At 49.0% G+C, this 22,414-nt stretch overlaps 2 protein-coding genes and 1 non-coding gene across 3 annotated transcripts; all 3 read right to left on the reverse strand.

Moving 5' to 3' along the window:
- Positions 1 to 1,699: 1,699 nt before the first annotated feature.
- On the reverse strand, positions 1,700 to 4,252 carry LOC100846233 (vegetative cell wall protein gp1). Its single transcript, XM_003557987.4, has 2 exons — positions 2,960 to 4,252; positions 1,700 to 2,747 (listed from the first exon to the last, which is right to left on the reverse strand). Exons 1-2 carry the CDS (start codon positions 3,843 to 3,845, stop codon positions 2,335 to 2,337), a joined length of 1,299 nt encoding a protein of 432 aa, XP_003558035.1. The 5' UTR covers positions 3,846 to 4,252; the 3' UTR covers positions 1,700 to 2,334.
- Positions 4,253 to 7,802: 3,550 nt separating this feature from the next.
- LOC100846536 (SNF1-related protein kinase regulatory subunit beta-1) lies at positions 7,803 to 12,642 on the reverse strand. The gene is made up of 4 exons (XM_003557988.4): positions 12,243 to 12,642; positions 9,525 to 9,706; positions 9,106 to 9,268; positions 7,803 to 8,485 (listed from the first exon to the last, which is right to left on the reverse strand). Exons 1-4 carry the CDS (start codon positions 12,477 to 12,479, stop codon positions 8,171 to 8,173), a joined length of 897 nt encoding a protein of 298 aa, XP_003558036.1. The 5' UTR covers positions 12,480 to 12,642; the 3' UTR covers positions 7,803 to 8,170.
- Positions 12,643 to 21,922: 9,280 nt separating this feature from the next.
- TRNAA-CGC lies at positions 21,923 to 21,995 on the reverse strand. Its single transcript has one exon. It is a non-coding gene; the product is annotated as a tRNA-Ala (tRNA).
- Positions 21,996 to 22,414: the final 419 nt, after the last annotated feature.

Here is a 22,414-nt window from a genome sequence, read left to right on the forward strand (position 1 = left end):
ATGGAGCAATCAGAAAAAAGATAGGATGCTAGAAAATTTCAAAAAAAAAAAGCAAAATATCTGACCGTTAATTTGATATTTTATAAAATCACAGCCGTTGATGTTGAAAAAAAATTACCCACCAATGCCACCCTGAACTTAATTCTCCTCCCGTTCGCTCCAGCCATCCAGAAAACTAACTCCCTGCACGTCAACTGCCTCTGCGAGTCCTGGCCTCCTGGGCATGTTGATTCTTTCCCTGGAGTCTGAGTCATCGTCGCCGTCGAGATCATCATCACTACGAACGCACATATTCCCCCTTCCTCTCTCACTCCGGACGACGGCGCCGGCGGAGGAGAGGGGAAGGGGAGTAGGTGACTTCGACGGCACTAGCCAACCAAAGAAGAACAGGAGTTTCTAGAGAAGAGCGGTGGGAAGCTAGGAGAAGAATCTCAACATCACTTCACTGAGGATAACTTGGCATTTATGATAAAAGTGCATTGTGAAGTTTTACCATGGGTACTTCTCTTGTGCCGTAGGTGGCGTAGGTGGTGTACCGACCTTTGTCGAGGTTGTTTAGGATTGTTCTACTCTACAATTATGTTTAAAGTTTTGGAAGTGTCAATTTCTCAGTCAACTTAAAAAGAGTTACTTTCTATGGCCCACATCAAGTTAAAACTCTGTCATATAGGATGGAGGGAGTATTTTTCAATCGGCAATCATAGCCGACTGATGAAGATTTTTCTCATCATTTTTTAGTCACCTTAGAAGTAACAAAACAGTAAATCTTTTGTTCCGCTTTTAGGCTATGTTTTGTACCGCCGTGGATTCTTGTAGTCTCTCATCATTTTATTGTTTTCGTGTTTAGTTATTGTCTACGAGTACCAAGCGCTCATCAACCACAAACGTACTGAGACTTGGTAAATAGGTAGAGCTCCCCTGTCTAACGTACTGAGACTTGGCTGTTTGCTGCAATAGAGGGACTCCACGAACAGGGATGGCAATTACTACACATTCGAACGTGGTTTAACCTGGTGACAAGCAACCCGCAAACAAAATTGAACGCGGTGGTATCATTCTTAACGTGTACATGGTACTCACGACGTCTCATATTGAATGACTCAAATTTATCTAAAACTTACTATATTTATATATTAAAATATGAATACATACAGTAATATTTTTACACAAGAGAGTAACTGCTACCAGCAGTCCAGCAACCAGCGGTCGTGTTTTAATCTGGACATAGCCAGTAAAAACGTGGTCCCTTAAATGATGGAAGGACATCGTGCAAAGTTTTAGTGCAAAAGGCGAGCCTAGGACGATCGATGTCCCCGGCTAGATGTTTTGCTTCCCCTGCGTGGGATGTATCTCATCTTTGTTTCGGTTAACAGTTCTTCTGTGTGTCCTTCTTTCGCTTCCTTTTTTCTGTTTTGTATCCTGAACTCCTTTCTAACTGTCGGCGGTTTCTCTAATCGAAATCGGTGGGGGTGCCCACTGGGTTTAATAAAAAAATGGACGATCGATGTATGTCGCAGATTCTAGACAGACTAGGCGTAGGATTTTCAATCAGTTCCGCCTGCGCACGCCTAGGCCTGGCCTGCTCCTGCTTGCGTGCTCGCTAAATTCCAAGGGTGCTGCTGCTTGTTCCATGTTCATCGTACCCTTAATTTTCCCTACTTTTGACAATTAAATTCAGGAGGGCAAAAAAAGAACGATGAGCACGTGTAATTAAATGGTCACAATTAATGGTTAATCATAGTATCTCCAAAAATTCAGACAAAAAACTGCACCGCACCACTAAAACAAGAGTAACGTGTTAGAGCATCTCCACTAACTGAAATCCCCATCCTTCTCTTCCTCGGTTCTGAGCTAAGCTTAACCCCAATCCCCAACGGCGCCTTGTCCATCTGTGTACAACGTACTTGTGGCTTGTGGGCGCGCGGCCGGCTGCGCGTGGAGCCAGCCAGCTTCATGGATCATGATCGCTATCCCGGCGGTTTCACTGTGCTCACTTCATCGCCCTCGGCCACATTCTAAAAGCGACGCGTACCACTACTACGTCGAATCGTGAACGCTTTATTGGCCTCACCTACAACGGCGCCATGGCGAATCCATTCCTTCAATACCACTATTACCACATCATGGGGGTTGTCAGTCACTGACATCCATCTCATGGACTACGTAGTACGTACGTACAGTACGCAGTAGTAGCCCTGATCCCCTCGTACTTGGCTTGGGAAGAAGAGTTCAGCTCAGCTCCTCGATGTGGTAGCTACCACGACGCACGCACGCATGAAGCCAAACCAAACAGAGCATCTACGCGAAAATGACCGATCTCTCCTCGACTGAGCTTCAGAAACAGAGCCTCTTCCTGCACGTGGCGCCGCCGCCTTCTTGCCCGTGGCCGTACGGCGCCGGCGCGTCCGGGCCGGATTGCGCGAGCAGCTCCGCCACGGCGTCCTGGACCAGGTCCTGCAGGATGGCGCGCTCCAGGGCGACGCCTACGAGGCCGGCCTCCCAACGCTCCCCGCCGGCGCCCTGCCCCCACACCTCCACCACGCTCTCCACCATCGCGCGGCTCCGAACTGCGGACCCTGCGGCCTGGAGGCCCCACCGCCGCCGGTGCCGCCAGCTCTCCGCCTCGGCCGCCGAAGGCGTCCACCGCGGTATGATGCCCTCGGCGGGCATGGACGCCGCCGGTGGTGGGTGGTGCATGGCCACGGCGTGCAGCTCGTTGCAGTATTGCTTGATCTTGCAGTAGTCCCCTGCACACACGACACAGCAAAACCAGAACAAAACAGACGTGTGTCATTATCATGCGCACTTTCAACCGGGCTGACCCAAATATCGATCGTGACAGGTAAAATATTTTGAAATGCTGCGTGCGTAACTTAAATCATGGACAGAAGATTTGTGCTGCGTGAGTTTTATATACGGGCAACTGTGCCGTGTGTATGTATGTCATGTACGTACGTACCCGAGAAAACCAGAGTTCGTGAGGGCTTGACGATCCTCGATACGACGGCGGCGCAACTGGGCTTGCTATCCGCATCGGGAAGCGTGCAGCGGGGAGGCGGCGGCCGCTTCCTGCATGGGAATCTCGGGGAGGTGATGGCGTCCAGCACCGAGTCCGGACTGGGATAACATTCCTCCTCGGCCCGCGCCGCCTTTTCATGCTTCGGCGCCGGCGTCGGTTCGCCGTCCATCCACTCAGCGATAACGCCCTCCTTCCCTGCCCCCGCAGGCACCGAGCCGACGACGTCGGGGACGGAGCGCATCTCGGCGGCGCGGACGGCCGCGATGATCCGCCGCAGCGTCTTGAGGTCCTCGTCGCACCTCTCCAGCGCGCCCAGCAGCTTCCGCCGCTTCTCCGCGGCCATCTCAGGTGGCGGGGGCGGAGGAGGAGGGCGGGTCGGGAGTACCGGCCGTGGCCGTGGCGTCACGGCGGCGGGGGAAGGCGGCGCCGACTCCTCCAGGCCCATTAACCGCGCCACGATGGCCGGCGGCGGCGGCCGGGGGCTGTCGCAGCTGGCCCTGCGGTACTCCGGCGCGATCGTCGGGCTCCGAGGCGCCTCGCACGACCGCCGCCGCCGGACACCCGTCGTCGACGCCGACGGCTGCGGCTTCGGCTTCGCTGGGACGACGACCACCGGCGCTAATGGCGCCGCAGCCGGCTTCTTCTTCTCCGGCGGTGGCGGAGGCGGAGGCGGGGATGCCTCGGGCGTGGCGTTCTTGGCGGTGAGGCGCTTGCGGTGGCGATGGTACGGGGAGAGGAGGCGGAGGAGGCCCGCCATGCACCCCACGCTCCGCCGGGGCGCCGCGGCGGACGAGGCCTGACGTTGCGCGGACTCCGTCGGCTGCATCTCGCCTATCTTCTCCACTCGTCAAATGTCCAAGACGGGCGCGCGGCCGGGGCAGCGAAAGAAACTCGCGTGCTGTCTTGGCGTGGGTGGCATTATAATTCGAGCGGAACCGACGAGGACGCGGGCCGCTCGCGTGATCGAGCGAATTGCAAAATGACGGTATCAGCCCTGGTGCGTGGGCCAGCGTGGGCGACCGCTGGAGTAAATACCAGTGGCAATCTCGGTATTTTCCAAGTGCCCTGCTTTGTTACAAGAGACCGGGCAAAAGCTGACCGAGTCTTAAGGGGAGCACGTACGTACACGCAGGTTAAGCTGTGCCCTCTGCGGCCGTGGTAGTGGAAGCTAGCTCAGCCTCTTTGCTCGGTAGCAGGCGGCAGCGTGCTTCTGCTGCTGCATCGTAAGCAGGAAGCATAGTACGTAGTACCGTTAACCCGGCGCCATTAATTAAAAACGCTGCAGGCAGGTGCAGCGAGTCACGGAGCATATATAAAGCCGGTGTGGGGATTAAGGGAATGATGGTCTCAATGATCATGGATTACCTCGAGGTGAAACAGCAATTTCTTAATGATAATTTTCTGCCCAGGGGCCAGGCCAGGGCTTCCATCGGTCGGTGAATTTTGGGGGTCACTGGTGCTTTGCTTGAGCAGAAGCATCATCACATGGTAAAAAGCGTGGGTTGTGTGCAAGTAGACAACTGGTTTTCGTAGATCCAGTTTTCCGGTACCATGATGATACCGGCATCTGGAATTGTTTTTCCACGTTTTGCTTTAGCTTCAAGTTTACACCTTCTGTACGTAGATATACTAAAGTCTCAAGCTACGGCCAGCGCACTCTTATGGATGGAGAGACAGACCTCAGACTTTCGCAGGATGCGTGCGCATACGGCAATTTCCTCTCCCTTTCGACCTGGTGCTACTTTTGACTGCTTCAGATCGAAAACAATGGTTTGGAAATGTAAGACCATGTATAGATCAACTAGCACTTGCACTCTCCCTCTCTGAGATACTGGTGTGCGTACGTACATCCAGGTCTAACGAGTTCACAATTACTGATTGAACTTTAATGGTGTGGTTTTTATAGGCTTCAAGTCGTGTGGCTTGTGCGAGAGAGATGAAGGAAAGTACGCCGCAGCATGGTAGCCATGAAAGCATATGCAGTAGCAGTGTAGCAGTAGCATCGCATCTTAAAGAGGCGAGGAGGAGCCGAGGAGGAATGCATACAGATACAGTGGGTAAAAAAGCAAAAGAGGCCATGCATGCAGAAAGAAAAGGCTCCGGCTCCATCCATCCAGCACTCCGAGGCCGGTCGAACGGATCCTAAGCTCTTTTGTAGCTTTGGAAGACAAGAGTGACAGACAGACACCACCACGTTGCGCCACATTGGCACCCTGTACACACAAGCAGTAGTAGGTAGGCACAAGTGTAGTCTACAGACTAGTCTACCGCTACTATCAGAGTAACCAGTGCGGCAGTGTTTCTAGTACGACTGCATCTCTACAGCTGCGAGTACGTACGGCCCTAGACTCCAAAGCTTCAACTGCCTTCGCCCTCTTCTTTCTCTCCCCGCACTCCTGCAGAGCGAGTCAGCGAGATGCAATCGATATCTGGATGAGTTGGAACTGATCCCCGTGGGGCTTAATTTAGCAACAGTGATCACGCGTGCGAGGAGACTGCGGCGGCATATATACAGGCAAAAGCCACGGGATCCCGCACCCACTAGCTCGCATTGTTTTGCCCCGCGGCCGGTGGCGCGGGGACGGGCATGCATGAGTGAATACGATGCTGCTAACGTACGAAAGCCACCCCCCGTACGTCCGTCCGGCTGGAGAGGAAGCAGCTTCGGCGTGTCTGGGGGCGCTCGAGCGTGCCCAATTGACGACTGCTCCGCCCGTGCCATACAGATGCAGCTACCGCTGTCCGCTAGCGTTCGGTGGTTAACGGCCCCGTTAGCGGAGCAGACATGCATGCATTGATGCATGTCGGGGGAAGCTGGAATGAATGAATGATTCCCCGGTCCGCGCTTCGTAATCAGTGAAACCGGCGCGCGCTAATTAGCCGTTGTTTGGTACCCACGGGAGGTCGGGAGCTAGTACCGGTCGATGGTTACACGCATGCGCACAAGCTTGAGGTCTCCCGGCCTGCCTTGCCCCTCCCACGGCAGGATCCCATGACTACCTTCATTCCTTCCATATCGTCCACCTCGATCCACGCCGCTCCATGCATATAGGATTACCAAAAGAAGAAGGAAACGAGACAGCGTGAGTACTGAGTACTGACGCGACGCGAGCGAAACGAACATGCATGGCGCCGGCGACCATCAGAGGAGTACCATTGCCCATTGGCGCCATCAAAAACTGGTCAATACACCCCCCGCTAATTCATCGGCCGTCGCCAACTAGAGCGCATGCAAGTTTTTTTGTTTTTTTTCGCGGGTAATAGAGCGCATGCAAGTTAACGAGTAACAATGCAGCACAACCCTTGCCGGCTAATTGAATGCGATCACTGCAAGATGGTTCTGCCAACGCTGTCCGAGACACTGCAAAACCGACGTCTCAAAAACTCCACCACTGGAATAACCCTGGGCACTTTGCGAGGTGGTGAGGTGAGCCACGGTGGGACGAACCCGAGCCGGCCAGTTTTTCCATGTTATCTTCCGTTCTATCGCGCTTTGATTCATGTAACACCTGGGCATGCTCACGCAGTGCAGCACCATCAGCCGTCCATCCGCCATCATCCCGGCCACTCATTTTAGGCCCTGGCCACCACTGCACTAGCCGTCGTTCTTTTTCTTCAAAAAGCTGGTGCTCACTGTAGCAAGTTGCGGTAAAGCGTACGTGGCTCACATGGAAAATCCGAACAATCCCTGCGCCAGGACACGGTCGGGTACACGCACGAATAGTTCGTGCATGCAGGGGCCTGGGCGGCCAGAGTGCAACAAATAATTGACGTGTTGACTGTTGCTTCATGATGTGGCCGCGCGCCGAGATTTTCGCCTAGACAGCAGGACATACGAGGACCGTCGTGAGCGTGACCTCTCGTCCGAGCACGCGCGGAATGCCCACCATTCCGCTGCCATGCACGCTCGCTCGGTCGGTCCCTTGGCGATCGACATATATAGCCCGTGGTGTCATGCTTGCCCGGTAGCTCCCCTCCGTGCAACATCAGTACAACCACACGCCTGCACACACGGACAGAGCAGAGAGACGGATCGATGGCGACAGTGACGAGCGCAAAGGACCCGGCCGACCGAGTGCGTCCATTCAACTAGCGCCACAGCGGGCCGAATCATGGCGAAAGAGATGGATGAGAGAGGCAGGAGCTGCCGCTGCGTTGTGTGTACTGGACTGGAGGCAGGCGGGGAGGGGAGAGGAGGGCGTGAGGAGACAGCCATCATTGATGAGCGTGCAGCCAGGCAGCCACTGCGGCGACGCGCAGGGCTGCGAAAGCCAGAATGATCCGTTCCAATCGATTGGGCGCTGCTGGCAGCTCCATATATATTTTACTGCAGCAGCGGTGTGCACCCCACGTGGAGTTCCTCACGTTGCAGAACAACACATGGATGGTGGAGATGATGCGAGGAAAGATTTGACACTTCTTACCGGCGCACACAGCCCCGTGCCGGTGCTTTTACCGGCGCCAACTGTTTCCAAGCACCGACGCCATCAGGGAGCACGCCTTCTAGAATTTCCAGGTGACTGAACGGCCTGCACACCCACGCTTCTGCAGCAGCAAGACAGAAGCATGGCACAAGTAAGAGTTCTGTTCGCTGAGCTTCGGCAAAGAAAAACAAGCTCTGTCCGCTAGTCAGTTGCTTGTGTGTAGACTGTAGAAGTCTGATGCAGTTTGATGTTGTGGCAACACCTGAACGAGCAAACCAAACCGGTGCATTACACAAGGACAGCGCAGAATTTCGGCTAGCATTGAGCCTGAGTGCCTGACAGCACTAGAACGATCCAAATTACCTAACAACAACAACATCATCATCATCATTAAAAAAAAATCATGAACCAATCACAAGATCTAACTTGGCGCCTTACAAAATCAACAGGCGACATTCTACTAGTATTCCTGTAAGGTGTTGGAACAATGACGAACTACGGATATGTATGGACTCCGGACGCCTCGGCCCTCGGCCACAAGGTAAACAAAGGGGGCCAACGTCATGATCGTACAGCATATACACCACAACCGAAGCTCCTGCTGTCCTGCAAGTTATCAAAAATAATTTCTGTACCTGGGTGCTTTTACAGGAAGAGGCGTGCCTCGGTGTTGCTAGTTTCGCAGTGAGTTGTCAAGCATTAGCTTCAACTTCATGCAGCGGCTATGCTATCGTTCTATGGGCTTATACAGGACGACCGTTACATATTTGGACTCAAACCTGTGGGTTAAACCAAGAGCCACCAGCGGATGAGCACCCCAGCCCTTCTCAATGAAAAGATGGTTAAGGACTATGTGCTGGGGCCGTGCACAGCTTTCTTCTGAGTTCTGTGAATTAAGAACGCCGAGGTGAAGCTGAGATGGAAGAGCAGGTGGCTCTTTCGCAAAGTCCTTCTCCTCTGGTGCCTGGAAACTGTAGCTAGATTCTGGCGATGGAGGCGCCTCAAATTCAGATACACTCTCAACACTTTCAGGAACAAAATCCTGCATGAATGGATGAAATTTCAAAAATTAGAAGACAACAGAAGGGGCAATTGCGACATAGAAATATAGGATACTCCAGTGTTGGCTGAACATGTCTACAAAAAAGTCATATTTAGAACTGAGCTACTTGTGATTCTATCTTGCTTTCATTAATCACAGATTGTCCCCAAAGGTTATTATTAGCTTTGCTCATCCCATGTTGGCATCAAAGTTCCTCCTAGTCATTGTCATGCCATATGCTTTATTACCAGATTAAGTAATTCATTGCTTCGAAACATAGTAGCCTATGCAGTAATTTAAATTCTTGAATTCTGGCTTCCGAGATTGGATAGTTTACCCAGTAACGGACTTTATGCAATTATCAACGCCTATTAAACACCAGAATCAGTGCGGCACAATGAAGTTCTGTATAGGAGTCCTTCCACACAGCAGTTCAAGCTTTTTATCAGTTTAAGCATGGGGCTAACAACCTTCCTAGTGCCTTCATATTCCGACACATGAATTTAGAATGCATAAAATGAAGTCAAGCTAAAGCTAAGAACATATTCTTTTGCAAGTTATGATGAGTTCAATAAATTATATGCCTCATGTTTCTTCCCTGTAAAATAAAGAAAACTCACATGAACATCAAGAAGGTTAACAGCGTTGCCCATGGCGTCAGTTTCACAGGGAAGGTCAGGAAAACATCTCCTCTCTCCATCCACAACAAATCTGTAACGATAAACTCCAGAACGAAGGATCAACAAAAGAGAATGATCTTTCCCAGATTTCTGCATGGGCTTCCTGCAATATATATATGAACACGATAAGAATAAATTGTGTTGCATTCTAGAGTTACAGTTTTACTGGGATCTTGAGTTCAACAGTGTTACACATACAGTGTATTTATGTACTATTTTGTTACTATGGGTCTACGCACCAACCCAAAATTCAATCAGTGGGTCCAATCAAGGTCATCATGCAATTAACAGATCTTAAAAGAAAATGCATATCAATTCATCGTATGTGCAGCAGTTCTGTTTTGTGGTAATTCGTTTACCTTGATTTCCAGTTATCCCATGATCCTTCAACAGATACATTCTTTCCACCGAGAGTCCACACAATTAAAGCAGGAATTTCTTTTTGAGGGGGGCCATCAAATTCTTCTTCTTGTTCATTCATCAGTATTTCGTTGAACACTGGAGTTACGTCCGCAGCTCTTACCAGTGGAGGTACAGGCGTCTGCAATATTGGAGTAGTCAATACACAATATGCTAAGAACATTCCTGCTTCGCACAAGTTACTAACCTATTCTTTGGACAAACGTACGACATAAAAGAAAAACAGGAGATCACTTGGAGTAGGGTTAAAACAAATAAGGAAAGATTAAAGGCTATAAAAGGAAACACATCTTAGTCATTTAACCAAATCCCATGCCGAGATAATATTGTTTATCATTATGTTTGGTAAATGCATTGTCAGAATTGATATAGTGCTTTATACGAGCTACCATTAATTTACAGAAATACTGCCACCTTACAGTAGTTTTCATACCAAATGGTTTGGACTTTGAGTACGTCTGTACACAATAAGGAAATCAACAGTATGTAATATCAGCTATCAGGGGTAATTAAGTAGTTTGGCTTGCATTAACACCACTAATCTACTGGAGTACATATGTATTAATCCAGTAATCTGTGATCCAACATCCAGTTTCTGGGCCTCTCTCCTATCGAAATGCATAACACGGACAGGTCGTACCCACAGTAATCTGTATTCTGAACCATGAGGACTGGATCGATTACTTCACAGTTCCAGACAATATAACTGGTAAAAGGAAGAGCTAATGTAAGAAGTTAGCAATGCAAAAGATCGCTAATATAAATCCAGTGCTTAGGTTAGAGAATAAAGAAGGGGACAACTTGCTGTTAGTACATTATATTATATTTATTACAAAACAAGAAACAACTTAGAACAACCTTCAAGGAAAATACAATGAATAACACGGCCACTGGGTGATATCTTACACATGGGCAACACATAAAAATGCACATAGAAATGATACTTTTTTTAACAGTACCAGAAATGCTACTATTTTGGCATCAAGAACTCCACCACAGCACCGCTCTTTGGAATATGAAGAATTTAACATAGTAGCAGTCCAAAAAAATTGTGGTCATTAACTTGTTATAAAGATGACGACATTAATGGGTTATTAACTATTAAGAGTGATGAAGACATTAGTGAGATATTAAGGGCTCTCTCAATTCAAATATGCAATGATGTATAAGCAGTATTTATAGAGTGCCACATAGGACGAAAGTTGATGTGGAAGGTGAGTTAAAGAAGAGACTAAAAGCAGAATCTCATGCAATATGCAAGTATACAACCAGTTGAGAAAACCAAGAGAGATGCAAGGGTTCTCTGAGCGCCCAGCCCCTCCCACCATGCCACATCTAACCATAATAGAAACAAAAAGGTCCATTTTTCTCCCTCCCTCCATCATCAGCCAGAGACGGACCAAAGACTGCGACGCACACATGAATGATATTCCAAGGAACAATGAGTCTCAAGGATGAGGCACAGCTATCTGATCTAGACAAATGACGAGTACAACGAAAGGAAAACAACTAGATGCTGAAGTATAGTTATAATAAAAAGGCTTTTCTCTAAAAAAAAATATAATCAGAGTTGATTTCTCGAGGCAACATGGTGCCCGCACATTGCACCCAGCCTCTGGGCATGGAACCCAGAAATGCCGCACAAGGACTGGTGCAGAAGTAATAGTGGTACAACACCGGAAATTTTTTGAGAAGGAAACCAAAATACCAGTCCACTTTTCAGCAGTAGTAATAGAGAAAAAACTATTATATATATTGGGTAGCCAGCCCTAACTGAACAGATTAACCAGGATTTGTCCATTCCATAACTTAATGTTTAGACACCACTTGAAATGCGATTGTACTAAACATATTCCCTCCAATTTTTTTCATGAAAAGGAGGTAATACCCCCGGCCTCTGCATCGATCAATGCACACAGCCATCTACTCCCTCCATTTAGGGAAAGTATTACTCCCTCCGATCTAATTCTTGTCTCAAATTTGTCAAAATATGGACGTATCTATTCTTAAAAAGCGTCTAGATACATGTAATATTTCGTCAACAATTTAGGATCGGAGGTAGTATCAATTTGTTGTAATCATCTGAAAAATAAAATTCTAGAACTAATCAAGCTTCGTCAAAGCATTTTGGGGATTTATACAAAAGAGCAAAATCTAGAAAATGTCTCTACAATCAAACGACCATTCAGAAATTTGCACAGAACCCCCCTGTTTAGCCACACGGCTTTAGCTATCAAGTGGAGTATCAAAGTTTATTCCGACAGCATTTACTGTTGATGCACAACCAATTAAAGCTCACGCGAATGATTGCAGAGGTGCAAAAATGAGCAAGATAAGCATAATTAGTGTTTTCCCGCATTGCGATCACAATCGACGAGATAAACTAGCAGCAAGTAGGCTCACTCTTAGCTCCTATTCTCGCGCAGGGATCAAACAATATCCACAAGTAAGGTAACATTAGCTAGAAGTTAATTTGTGGCCAAGCCTCTCCAGATCGCGACCACTCTCACGCTGGGACCCTAAGCCAACCAACTAAATCACTCGAACCTCCGCATCACCAGATCACATCTCCGGAAAACTACGCATCCGAACCAAACCCTGCTGCAGTAAACCGAGCCACGAACTGGAGAAGAGGATGCGGGATCTCGTGATCTGACCTGGGGCACGAACATCCGCGGCGAGAGGGAGCGGCCGGGGCTACCGGGCGGCGATCCGGCCCCTCCGCTGGCCCCGACGACGCCGACCGAGCACGCGCGCCGCACGTGGTTGCCGCCTCCTCCGTACGGAGGGAATCCCCGCTCCGACGACCGGGCCGACGAGTCCCCGCCTCCGTCCTCGACGTCGTCTTCCCCTGCCGTGGCAGCATCCTCCTCCCTGCCGCTGGCGTTGCCCATGGCTTCCTCCCTTCCTCCTCCCCCTACCCCCGCCCCGCGGCGGCCAAGGGGGCGGCGAAATTACGGGAGTGCCACTCACTGCGTTGTGGCGCTGCTGTTGCGCGAGAGAGGGGGGCAAAGGAAGGAAGGAAGGAAGGAAGACGAGCGAGAGGGGAGAAAAAGAAAAGAAGGCGGCTGCGCCCGTTTGCTCGTGCAGGCTGCTCCTTTGCCCGGGGCGAAGCGTGGCGGCACCCGTCCGTGCACCCGGCGCTCGTGGGTTGCAGGGTTGCTGTCCCGTGGGGCCGCCGTGGTTTGGTTGCCGGGTGGTGCAGGAGGATCTAGCGTACGGAGGTAGCGTGTTGGTGACACGTACGTGACGTGGAGCGGGGCCGGATCACGGCGCGCACGTTGGGTTGGTTGGGGCCTGGGGTCGGGCCCCGGCTGGTAGCAGAGACCCGGAACCCGGCATCCGTCGCTGTGATGTCATTGGCTGACTATCTTGACAAACTCGTGCGTCCAAGAACCATGAAAGGGATTCGTACGTGCACTAGTCTTCCAATGCGAGCACTTGTCGTGTGCCAGGACGATCTCCCGGGTCGGGCCTGCAAAAGTCTCTAGAGCTTAGACTTGCGTCTCTGAATCCAGAGAGTTTTTTTCTTCTTCTAGATAATACTACCTGCCAATAATACTGTATAATTAATTATGTGTGTCATGACAAGAAAATGGAACTAGCACATCAACGTGCGATCCATCTCTAGTCACACCCCCCACCTTTCTAATCGTTGGAATCATTCCCTGATACGCAGCCATGTGCCCTGAGCCTGCTTAGATCCACCCATATACGAAAACTCTACATCAAAAAGGAAAATAAAAGAAAAGAGATGCAAACCACAGGCTTTAGGACTAAACTCGCATACGCATACTTGGCAGGATTCGTCATTTCGCCTCCATTGACAGAATCTAAGGCTCTGACCGTGCGTTGTCACGTATACAGTACTCCCACCGGGTTCCTTGCCTCTTTGGTCCTAGACTACAGGCAACAGCGAGTACAATTTCAGAATTCAGAGACGTTCAGTTCAGAAAAGGTGAATAAGCAGTTAAGTCACTATCAATGCTTTGCTTACAAACCTAACAAAAGCACAGTGGTTGGAAGGGAGCCCACCCACGCGACGCGAAACACAATCGTAATCATTTTAGATGTACGTGCACCAGAGTTTGAGCAAAAGCGAAACGTCAGGGTCGTATACATAGTTGCCTTCACCAGCTCGTTTGCCGGTCCCAAGCAAACAAGCCAATCGTGCCATATTCTTTTCAACCACATCTGTCGCTGGGGTTATATTTATCCGGTGTCTTCTAGTGCTCAACCACTCTTCACAGAGGTCAGAGCTGGGGGATTTTTTTCACTTGCCCCGAGTTTGGTGTCTAGCAAAGAGCCGGAGAAGCAGGGAATATAACCAAGCTGGAGCAAGATAGTGACATTGCCAAAAAAGAAAAGAAAAGAAATGGAGATGGTTACACTTACACGGAAGCTCGTGTATTCGTGAAGGCCGACCTAACCATGCAAAGAGCCGAATTAGAGAACTGGGCCGGATGGTAACTGAACTAGTAGCTGGTGCACATAAGCAACTTTCCAAACGTCTCATGGGTGTTAGAACTTAGGACGAAAGCTTCGTGTAAAGCAGGGCCCAACTAATTATTCATATGGACCGAATCACACAAAGGCCGGTTTCCGTCGACACCCGAAAGAGGGCCGGTTTCCAAACAGAATCAAAGAAGTCCATTTTTTTTTCATGCTAAAACTTTGGGGCTTCCTGACCAAATGATATTTGGTCAAATCCGTACATTGAATGACATGGGCCAGTTTTTTCGGCTTTCTTGACCGGCTTCTCTGAAGAGTGAAGAGTTTCTCGGAGAAACCGTCATCTAAATTTGATTAGGCTATCAAAATAGTGTAGCCTAAACTATTTTGAAAGTCTAGCTAAATTTGTAACGCGGCTTCTTCAGAAAGCTAGCTGAGAGCAGCTTCTAGGATAAACCGGTCCTACGAGTCGAAAAGAACGCACCCGTGGCCAGGTTAGCCAGCAACACGTGTGTGTGTGTTCGGGAGTGGGCCGCTCCTTAAAACTTCACCGATTCACTTCCCATTCCAATCCGAGAGTCACTACTGCTAGGCTGGAAGCCATTAACCCAAGTTGGCTCAGCTAGTCCAATTTGACATAGCCGGACGGGGTCAGAGGTCTGGTCGAGGCAAGGCTCCTGATCGGGTAGGAACTGCCGCCTGCACTGGAGAACAGGAAAAGAGGCAACCGATGGAGAACGGAAGGAGGAGGAAGCCTCCGGACCACCGGCTCGCACGACGGTCTAGAAGTGGCCGAGTCAGGGGAGCTGCGGGAGCTTGGATCCGTCATCTGCTTCGATGGGTGACGTGATAGCAGGGTGGGGTAGCTACCGGAGGAAACGGGGCGGCGCCGCGGAAGGCCCTACATGCTGCGGATTCTGGCATCGGCGAGGGTCGAGGCGAACAAGGGGATGGGGAGGAGAATAGATTCGAACGAATCTTTTTCACTTGGCGGCAGCAACATGTTTGTAATTTCTCTACTGTTCCGAGTTATGCAATTCCGAAAATCTTTAAAAGAGATGATCCAAGATTTGTATGACGAATTGGACTGACTTCCCGTGGTGTCAGGAAGTTGGAAGCCAACGTACATCCAAAGACACCCTGGATATGCACAGTGACAATGTCGTGGTAATACAAACTCCGCTGCAAAATTCTTCAAATTTCTCACTTTCTACGTTCTTCAATGTCACATGGACTTCATATTAAGTAATCGGATATCAAAACTTTACCTTACCAATCATAATACGCCAATATTATGAAACTGATGCGGCGACTTCATTGGCCTACGTGTCGACGATGAATTCCAGTCAACGATGCCTCCATTGCTGACCGTAAAACTAGTATCAAAACACAACAATTGCTCCGATATACTACTCCGTAGTACACTTGTACTAACCAACAGTGCCTCGCATGCTTGTTCTACAGCTCGAAATAACTGGGTTTGAAACATAATATATATGCAGACACGCATACATGCCCAGTCTAAGATACATATGCATGACCGCGAGGAGATATGTCTGCAGCACAAGAATCGATCGATGCCGCGCGCCTTGCCGGCAGGGAAATGAAGATCAAGAATGAAAAAGAAAAACCGAAAAATATATACTCTCGTAGTCGTATGAACATCACCAATACAGATTTACAGGAACTCCAAGAAGCATGAGGCATGACTGTACTACGTAGCTACTCCGTAGGCAGCAAATTCGCACATATACATATGCAGGTGATGGATCGATGGCATGTAGAAGTACTAGAACCGCTACAATTAAGGGTATAATCGATCTCCGATCCTACCAGTAGTAGTCTTGGCCGTAAAGCAGGGCGCCGGCCCCTCCGGTTTGGTCATACATGCTCTGGAACGGCGGAGGCATGGGTCCGGCACCGCCCGCCGCGTACAGCTGCTGGTCCGCCGTGGACGCCATGGCCGGCGGCAGAGCGCGGGCGGCCGTGGACGGAGAGGCGCCGCGCCCGAAGGAGGAGCCGTAGCCGGAGGACGAGGTGGAGTAGGAGGACGATGAGGAGGACGGGACGACGCCCGCGATGTCGTGGTCGGCCACGTTGGAGTCCCGGCCCGTGAGCTCCTGCACCACGGCGCGGAACTCCTCGGCGCTGGCCGTGAGCTTCATGGGGCTCGAGATGTACACCACCTTGATCCCCTTGTTGCCTCCTCCCTTGCCCTTGGCGCCGCCCTTCCCGTGGTGCACCGGCGGCTTCGAGATGCCGTTATTGTGCTGCACGCCCAGCTTGTCCATCGTCAGCCTCCGCTGCTCCCCTGCTCTCGTACGATATGGACACAAGAACGTCTCTTGATGTGATGAAGCGGACTGATGAGCAATCGATCAATCAATCAATACGTCTGATGCAAGTTGGTTAAGCTTTGAGATGAGGAGGCGATGCGAGGGATCCGCTGGAGCTTTATATAGGCTGTGTCATGTGTGTGCCGCCCGCCGCAAGGATACAAGGTCGGGTCAGGGATACGATTTTTTGTTTTCAAGATATTACTGCTTCTGTGGCTGTGGATTGGGCCGTGCAGGTTCCCGGAATCTGCCGGGTACTAATAATTTTGCTCTGGGTTCTTGTTCTAGCTGGGAGGAGGAGGGGGGATTTGTGGCACATGGGGCTTTGATTAAGTTTGGAGTCACAACCAACACCGATCGATGCAAGTGCCCAGTACGGTCATCGGGTGTGACGGTTTCCTTCTTGTACTAGTACTACTTGTTGCGGTGGTGCACCCCCGTTGCTTGAGAAAGCTGGTGAGTTGGACGACCGGCACGGGATAACTTCGAGAGGGAGACGGGGGGGAGTGAAGGTTCCAGGAAAAAAGGGGCGCGGGAGATATTGACATCCGTGGACGCGGACGTGGACATTTGAGTACTTTTTGGACGACACTGTTTGTTTGCTGTGTATCTGGAAAGGGGTGCACGCCGCATGCGTACACATGCATGTCACCTCAATTAGGAACCCTGCAAGATCCCCGTAGTCTTCCAGTTCCAGTCCACGTACGGCTCCACGGTGGAATTTTTCGGCTGACCCCGGCCGTGGCGGTCGATCGATGTTTCGCGCAAGATATCCCTCCGTATCTACTCTCTGCAGTGTCCTTGTGTTCGCTGTCTACTACTCCGTATGTGAAACGCGCACACCGCGGGCACGCGCGGGGTGAATTTTCCCGTGAAGCAACCGTACAGGCGATCATGCATGGATTCATCGATGCGTTTCTCACTGTGTAAAACGTTTCGGTTTTAATCGAAATTCGAAAGATTCCAGTAAATATACACAGCGAAGTACTTCCTCCGTTACTAATTACTTGTCGCTGTTTTAATATAAAATAATTGTCGCTATTTTATTGCAAGGCTAAATACGGTTTGGGCTCGCCAATCGGTCGGCCAGCGGCGACCCTCTACCTGTCTGAAGGAGCTAGTCAGATAAATAGTAGTAGATTCGATCAAACAATGGCGATCTCTTCTCCGTTAACCAGGTGTTTTTGATTCTGGTCCAAGATTGTGTCTCAGTCTACGTGCGGGAATTAAGTAAGCCGACGCGGTCTTTATAAAACCGGCCGTTGCCCTAACGTTGGGCAGGCAGGCGCGAGGTTTATTTCTGCTGCACGATATGATGCGTGGTCAAGGCTCAAGGTCAATATTCGTCTTGTACTTCGAATGGAGTACGAATTCAGGATAGCGTGTACACAGAACTGGCACGCCAATGGCTCTTACAGGATAAGATATTTTTCACTGGAACACAGGCGTGGCGTACGTACGCGCGGTACGGCCGTGCGCAATCGCTGACGCCAGTTTCTTCTCGTCATTGCGTAAGGTAAACATGGAGTGATGATCAACAGGGAGAATCGGATCGGGAAATAATGAATCGAGGCGACATGGACGCGCGCGCGGTGGGAAGAATTCAGGGAGAAGAGAGAATAAGTAGCCATCTTGCGGGGAGTGGAATCTATATATATATATGGTCGATAGAAAAGGCCAGTAAGTTGAGGTGACGGACTGACGGACGGGCTGGCTAAGCCGGGTGAAGTTTCCACGCTGCAGCGATCTCAACACTTTTTCCACTCTTAGTCAAGGTACGCCGGCCGTGCGTCCCTGTCCCTTCATCACCACAGGGACATGCATATATCATCCCTTTTTTGTGTGCGACGACACTCCGTGGATTTGGATCATGCATACAAACATTGTGATCTTAAGTTCTTTCTTTTCGTCTCTCTCTCTCTCTTTCTCTCTTTCCCCCTCTCTCTCTCCAATGATTCTTTGCTGAGATTAGCCCACCCGCCACAACCTTTGAGGCTTTGACACGGAGGAAGAGATGAAACCGTCCTGACAAGTTGTTAATTAAAGGTCAAATCCTCAATCTGCTGCATCGTTGGGACATGACGTTACGTTTTAACTTTGATACGGATCAGACTACGACTTGTTGCACGTCTAGATTGGTCAGTTCTCTCAAAAAGCTAGTTTAGTCAGAGAGAGGTTAGTTTTAAATTAGTTTGCTTAACTACTTCCCCGTTGTAGAAGTGCAAAACAGTCTCGATAATTCTACAAGTATATTATTGTCCTACTGGTATAAAATACTCGTGCCTAGTTTCGACGACTGTGTAGCAGCGGGCCAGCTGCGAGCCTGTGACTGTGAGTAGGTAAATAACTAAAAGAGCAAGCACCGTCTTTGAAAGTTCCTTGGATTGGTAGCTTCAAAGATCACGACGCAATTCTCCCAAAAGAAAAAAGAACATCACGACACGTTAAGAACTATAGCTTTGTCAGATTAGTACATGATTACCACCACGTTTGCGGATGAAACGGCCGAAGGTAATTAAGTATACCAACTGTCAACTTGTGAGATTTCGACAGATTTTGTAAAAATATGCACTGATTACAGCAGCGACCACCCAGCAATCAACCTTGATCGGTTGACCTGCCTCCGGATGGTGTCAGGGCTAGCTGCACCAAATCGGTCGCTGTCAGCTTCCTCCATTTGTTTGCATAGGTCAATTATATATCGTCAAGCTTGAGAGGTGCATACTGCAATTTGATTCCCAGGAGAACATTGCGTTTTCACTAGGAGGAGACAAGCTCGTCTGTCTTCAGGATTTGCGTCGTCCGTAACGATTCTCCCGGAATGGTTCCGCATTGGCTGTTTCAACTTTTTTTCCTTTTCTTTTTGATAGGGACATTGGCTGTTTCAACTCGTTTTATCAGGTGGCTGGCAACGCCGACCTAAGCCATCGCCGCGTGGGATTTCAATTCTGAGGCTGCACTCCAAAACCTTCACCTCCAAGGAGCTCAACGTTCATTAAAAAAAAAGTAGCTCAACGAACACGCCACACCTTCTTTTAAGAAGAGACAAAAAAATTGCCTTATTATTACCTAGCTAGCACTCTTTCAAAATAAAACCTAGCTAGCACAATATTGCGGTTTTTTCTAAATCGTATCTAGGTACACAATGAAACGCGTCTCGATACAAGCGTATCTAGACAATGTTTCGGCAATTATTTTAGATCGGAAGGAGTACTATCTTATACCATATATGATTTATATTCGTTCTCGTCTTAATGATTTGTACCAAATCAACAAGTAACATAATGTGATAAAGTCAGAAGGTAATAGACCACCAATTGAATCTTATATATGTGGGAGTAAGAATTAAGAGAAAGTTTAATCAAAGGATACATAAACTAAAAGGAACTGCCAATCGCCCAAGATGACACTCCTGGGGAGCGCCCAATCCGTGGCCTTAGGGCAGCTTCAGTATGCCGTAACTACAGCCGTTACTTCGCATGCCATGTCATCACTACTCTTTTCTATCCTTCGTTTTTTTAATCTGAAAAGTACCTTTTGTATTAGGACCCACTTGTCATACTCTAACTTTTCTTGGTACCTGTGAAGTATTAATTGTTTGCAGAAAAAACTAGTACTATACTTTATAGTACTATCTCTCCTCCACCTAAGCAAAACTCTGACACATGGAGTTAAGTAACGGCTGATTTTCAGCCGTTGGAGATGCGCTTATTTTTTGTTCTCCTCTTGATGATGGACGGTGTTGTCGCCACGTTCTAGAAACGCTCACTCCAAATTACCTACATGACACGCATAAGGAACAAGGCAAGCACCTTCCTTTGGATGCCAACGCCGGTTGTGTTGTGGAGCGGGACGCGACCAATAGAGGAATTGTGGCCATACGTCATCCTAAGTAGATGGCATAGGAGGACGGCCATCGTCTCCCTTGTCATGTTGGTAGTTTTGGAACAAAAGAAATGCTTGAGTTTTCTGTAGCAAATCGACAATGCCGCTGATCATCATCACCAAGATCAAATTTGAAGCGAAATTGGGCGACAGCGAGGCTAAGCACTTGAGCGTTATTTTGACACGCTAATAGGTTTATATTTTCTCCTTCTTCGGTCGTCCCAGCCATGCAAATTTGATCAAACTTCTTCTCAAATAATGAGACGAGGCAAAACTTTTATCTCTGTTTCGGAAAAGAATATAGATCTTAGACTCATGAACGAACGAGTACACCTTCCCTAAGGGTAGTAGCATATATGACAAAAAAGAGAGAAAAACTTAGACTCATGAAATTCGAGCTCCAATGATTTGTGGGGCTAGTTTTATTTTTCTTCTTTTGTCTCCTTTGATGAATTGCTTGTATATATGATGCTATCATATTTGGTAGAACGTCCTGGCTCCTCTTAGTTTTCGTGAAAAGGGAAAAGAATTCTTGACTCTGGAAAGAATGCAAAAGAACTGTAGCATAACTCTATATGCATCGGTGCCTTCAAGAAAAAGAAATCAGGGGAAAAACTCGAGACCAGCTTAACAGAGTGTTTTTCTGGGAAGGATCCATCTGGGCTCTATGCAAATCGCCTTCCACAAAGGACCAGGAGCCACAAATCAGTAGGTGCACAAGCTAAGACGAAGACAAATTAGGATCAGGCTGGCATATAGCTAGCAGAATTTAATTTGTGTCAATCTTCAACGGGAAAACCGCGCGCGACAGATCCCATCTCCACGCACCACGCGTGCGTGTCAATGGTTTTGCGCTTGGTAGCACTCAGCACCGAAGCAACCAGTCCATGGTCCATGATTAGTCAAGAACTGTTCAAGGCTTCGGACCAAAGGAAAATGTCTCCGGCCCCTGACCAGGGCTTTTCGTCAACTGCCTACGACTCAAGCAGGATACATTATTGATCCTTCCTCTCTCTATCTCGCAATATTTGCGACAAGAACTGGAAATTAATTGCGGTCACCACTGGGGAAAAAGGAATTTTTTGGTCTAGACTCTTGGAAAGAAGACACCGTAAAACTGTAGCACCGGATTCATCACTGAAGGAGTCCTGGAAGATGGATGCTTGGTTTCATGTCCACGGATATACAGCGCATTAATTTGTAACCGCTGAAGACTGCACAGCCAGGGACAGTGAGACATGAAAATTGAAACCCATCCATGTATCCAACCGGACCCAATGTACCAAAGGCTTGTTTTTTTGCTGAGCTTTACAGTCTGCAGCTACTAATACCGCGATCCTTTATAGAGGAGTAAGTAGCTCCGTTTCCCCCCTTTTTAAAAAAAAGCCCCGTTTCGCCTCGCCAGGAGACACGGTGCACTATCTACTTCGTCGACGGACAGACTGGATCACGTCCTCGCACGTCCTTGCTCCAACCAACAACAGCATTCCACAGCTATGGATAGGTTCTCTTCTTTTTCGAGATGATGGATAAGTTCTTCGGCAGCGACGAAATTCATGCGTGTCATACGCAGTCCAAACACCACCGACGAAAGGATAACGGACACATTGGTCTTGTTCTTCACAAAAAAAAAAATGAAAATAGAGAAAACTATAATAGAAAAATGGAGGTGCGGGGAATCGAACCCCGTGCCTCTCGCATGCGAAGCGAGCGCTCTACCATATGAGCTACACCCCCTCATTGAAAGGGTCGCAAGTTAAGGGCTTAATATAAAATTAATTTGTTTCAAGTTGATTAAGTATTTTTGGGTCTACACTGATTAGGTGTGATCCGGGCCCGGCCTTTTACACATGGGAGAAAAGTGGAAGCCACTCTCCCCGGCCCAGTTAGTACGATACGGCGAGGAACTAATTTTCAGTTCCTCCTGTCCTGGCCCATTCCGCGCGGCAGCAAAATTGCACCGCACGACGACGCCCACCACACGAAGTTAAGAACGATGCAAAAAGCTGAGCCTCTTTTCCCTTTCGTCCATCGACCCCGAAGTCCCGAACCCGGAAAGCCTGCTTTCTTTCTCACATTTTCCCATGGCTGCCAGTTTTACACTCCGGAAGAACGGCCCGCCTGACGCTATGAGCTGACGCCTGACAGCAACCAAC

Source organism: Brachypodium distachyon, chromosome 1 (assembly GCF_000005505.3).
Source record: "Brachypodium distachyon strain Bd21 chromosome 1, Brachypodium_distachyon_v3.0, whole genome shotgun sequence".
Classification (NCBI taxonomy): Eukaryota; Viridiplantae; Streptophyta; class Magnoliopsida; order Poales; family Poaceae; genus Brachypodium; species Brachypodium distachyon.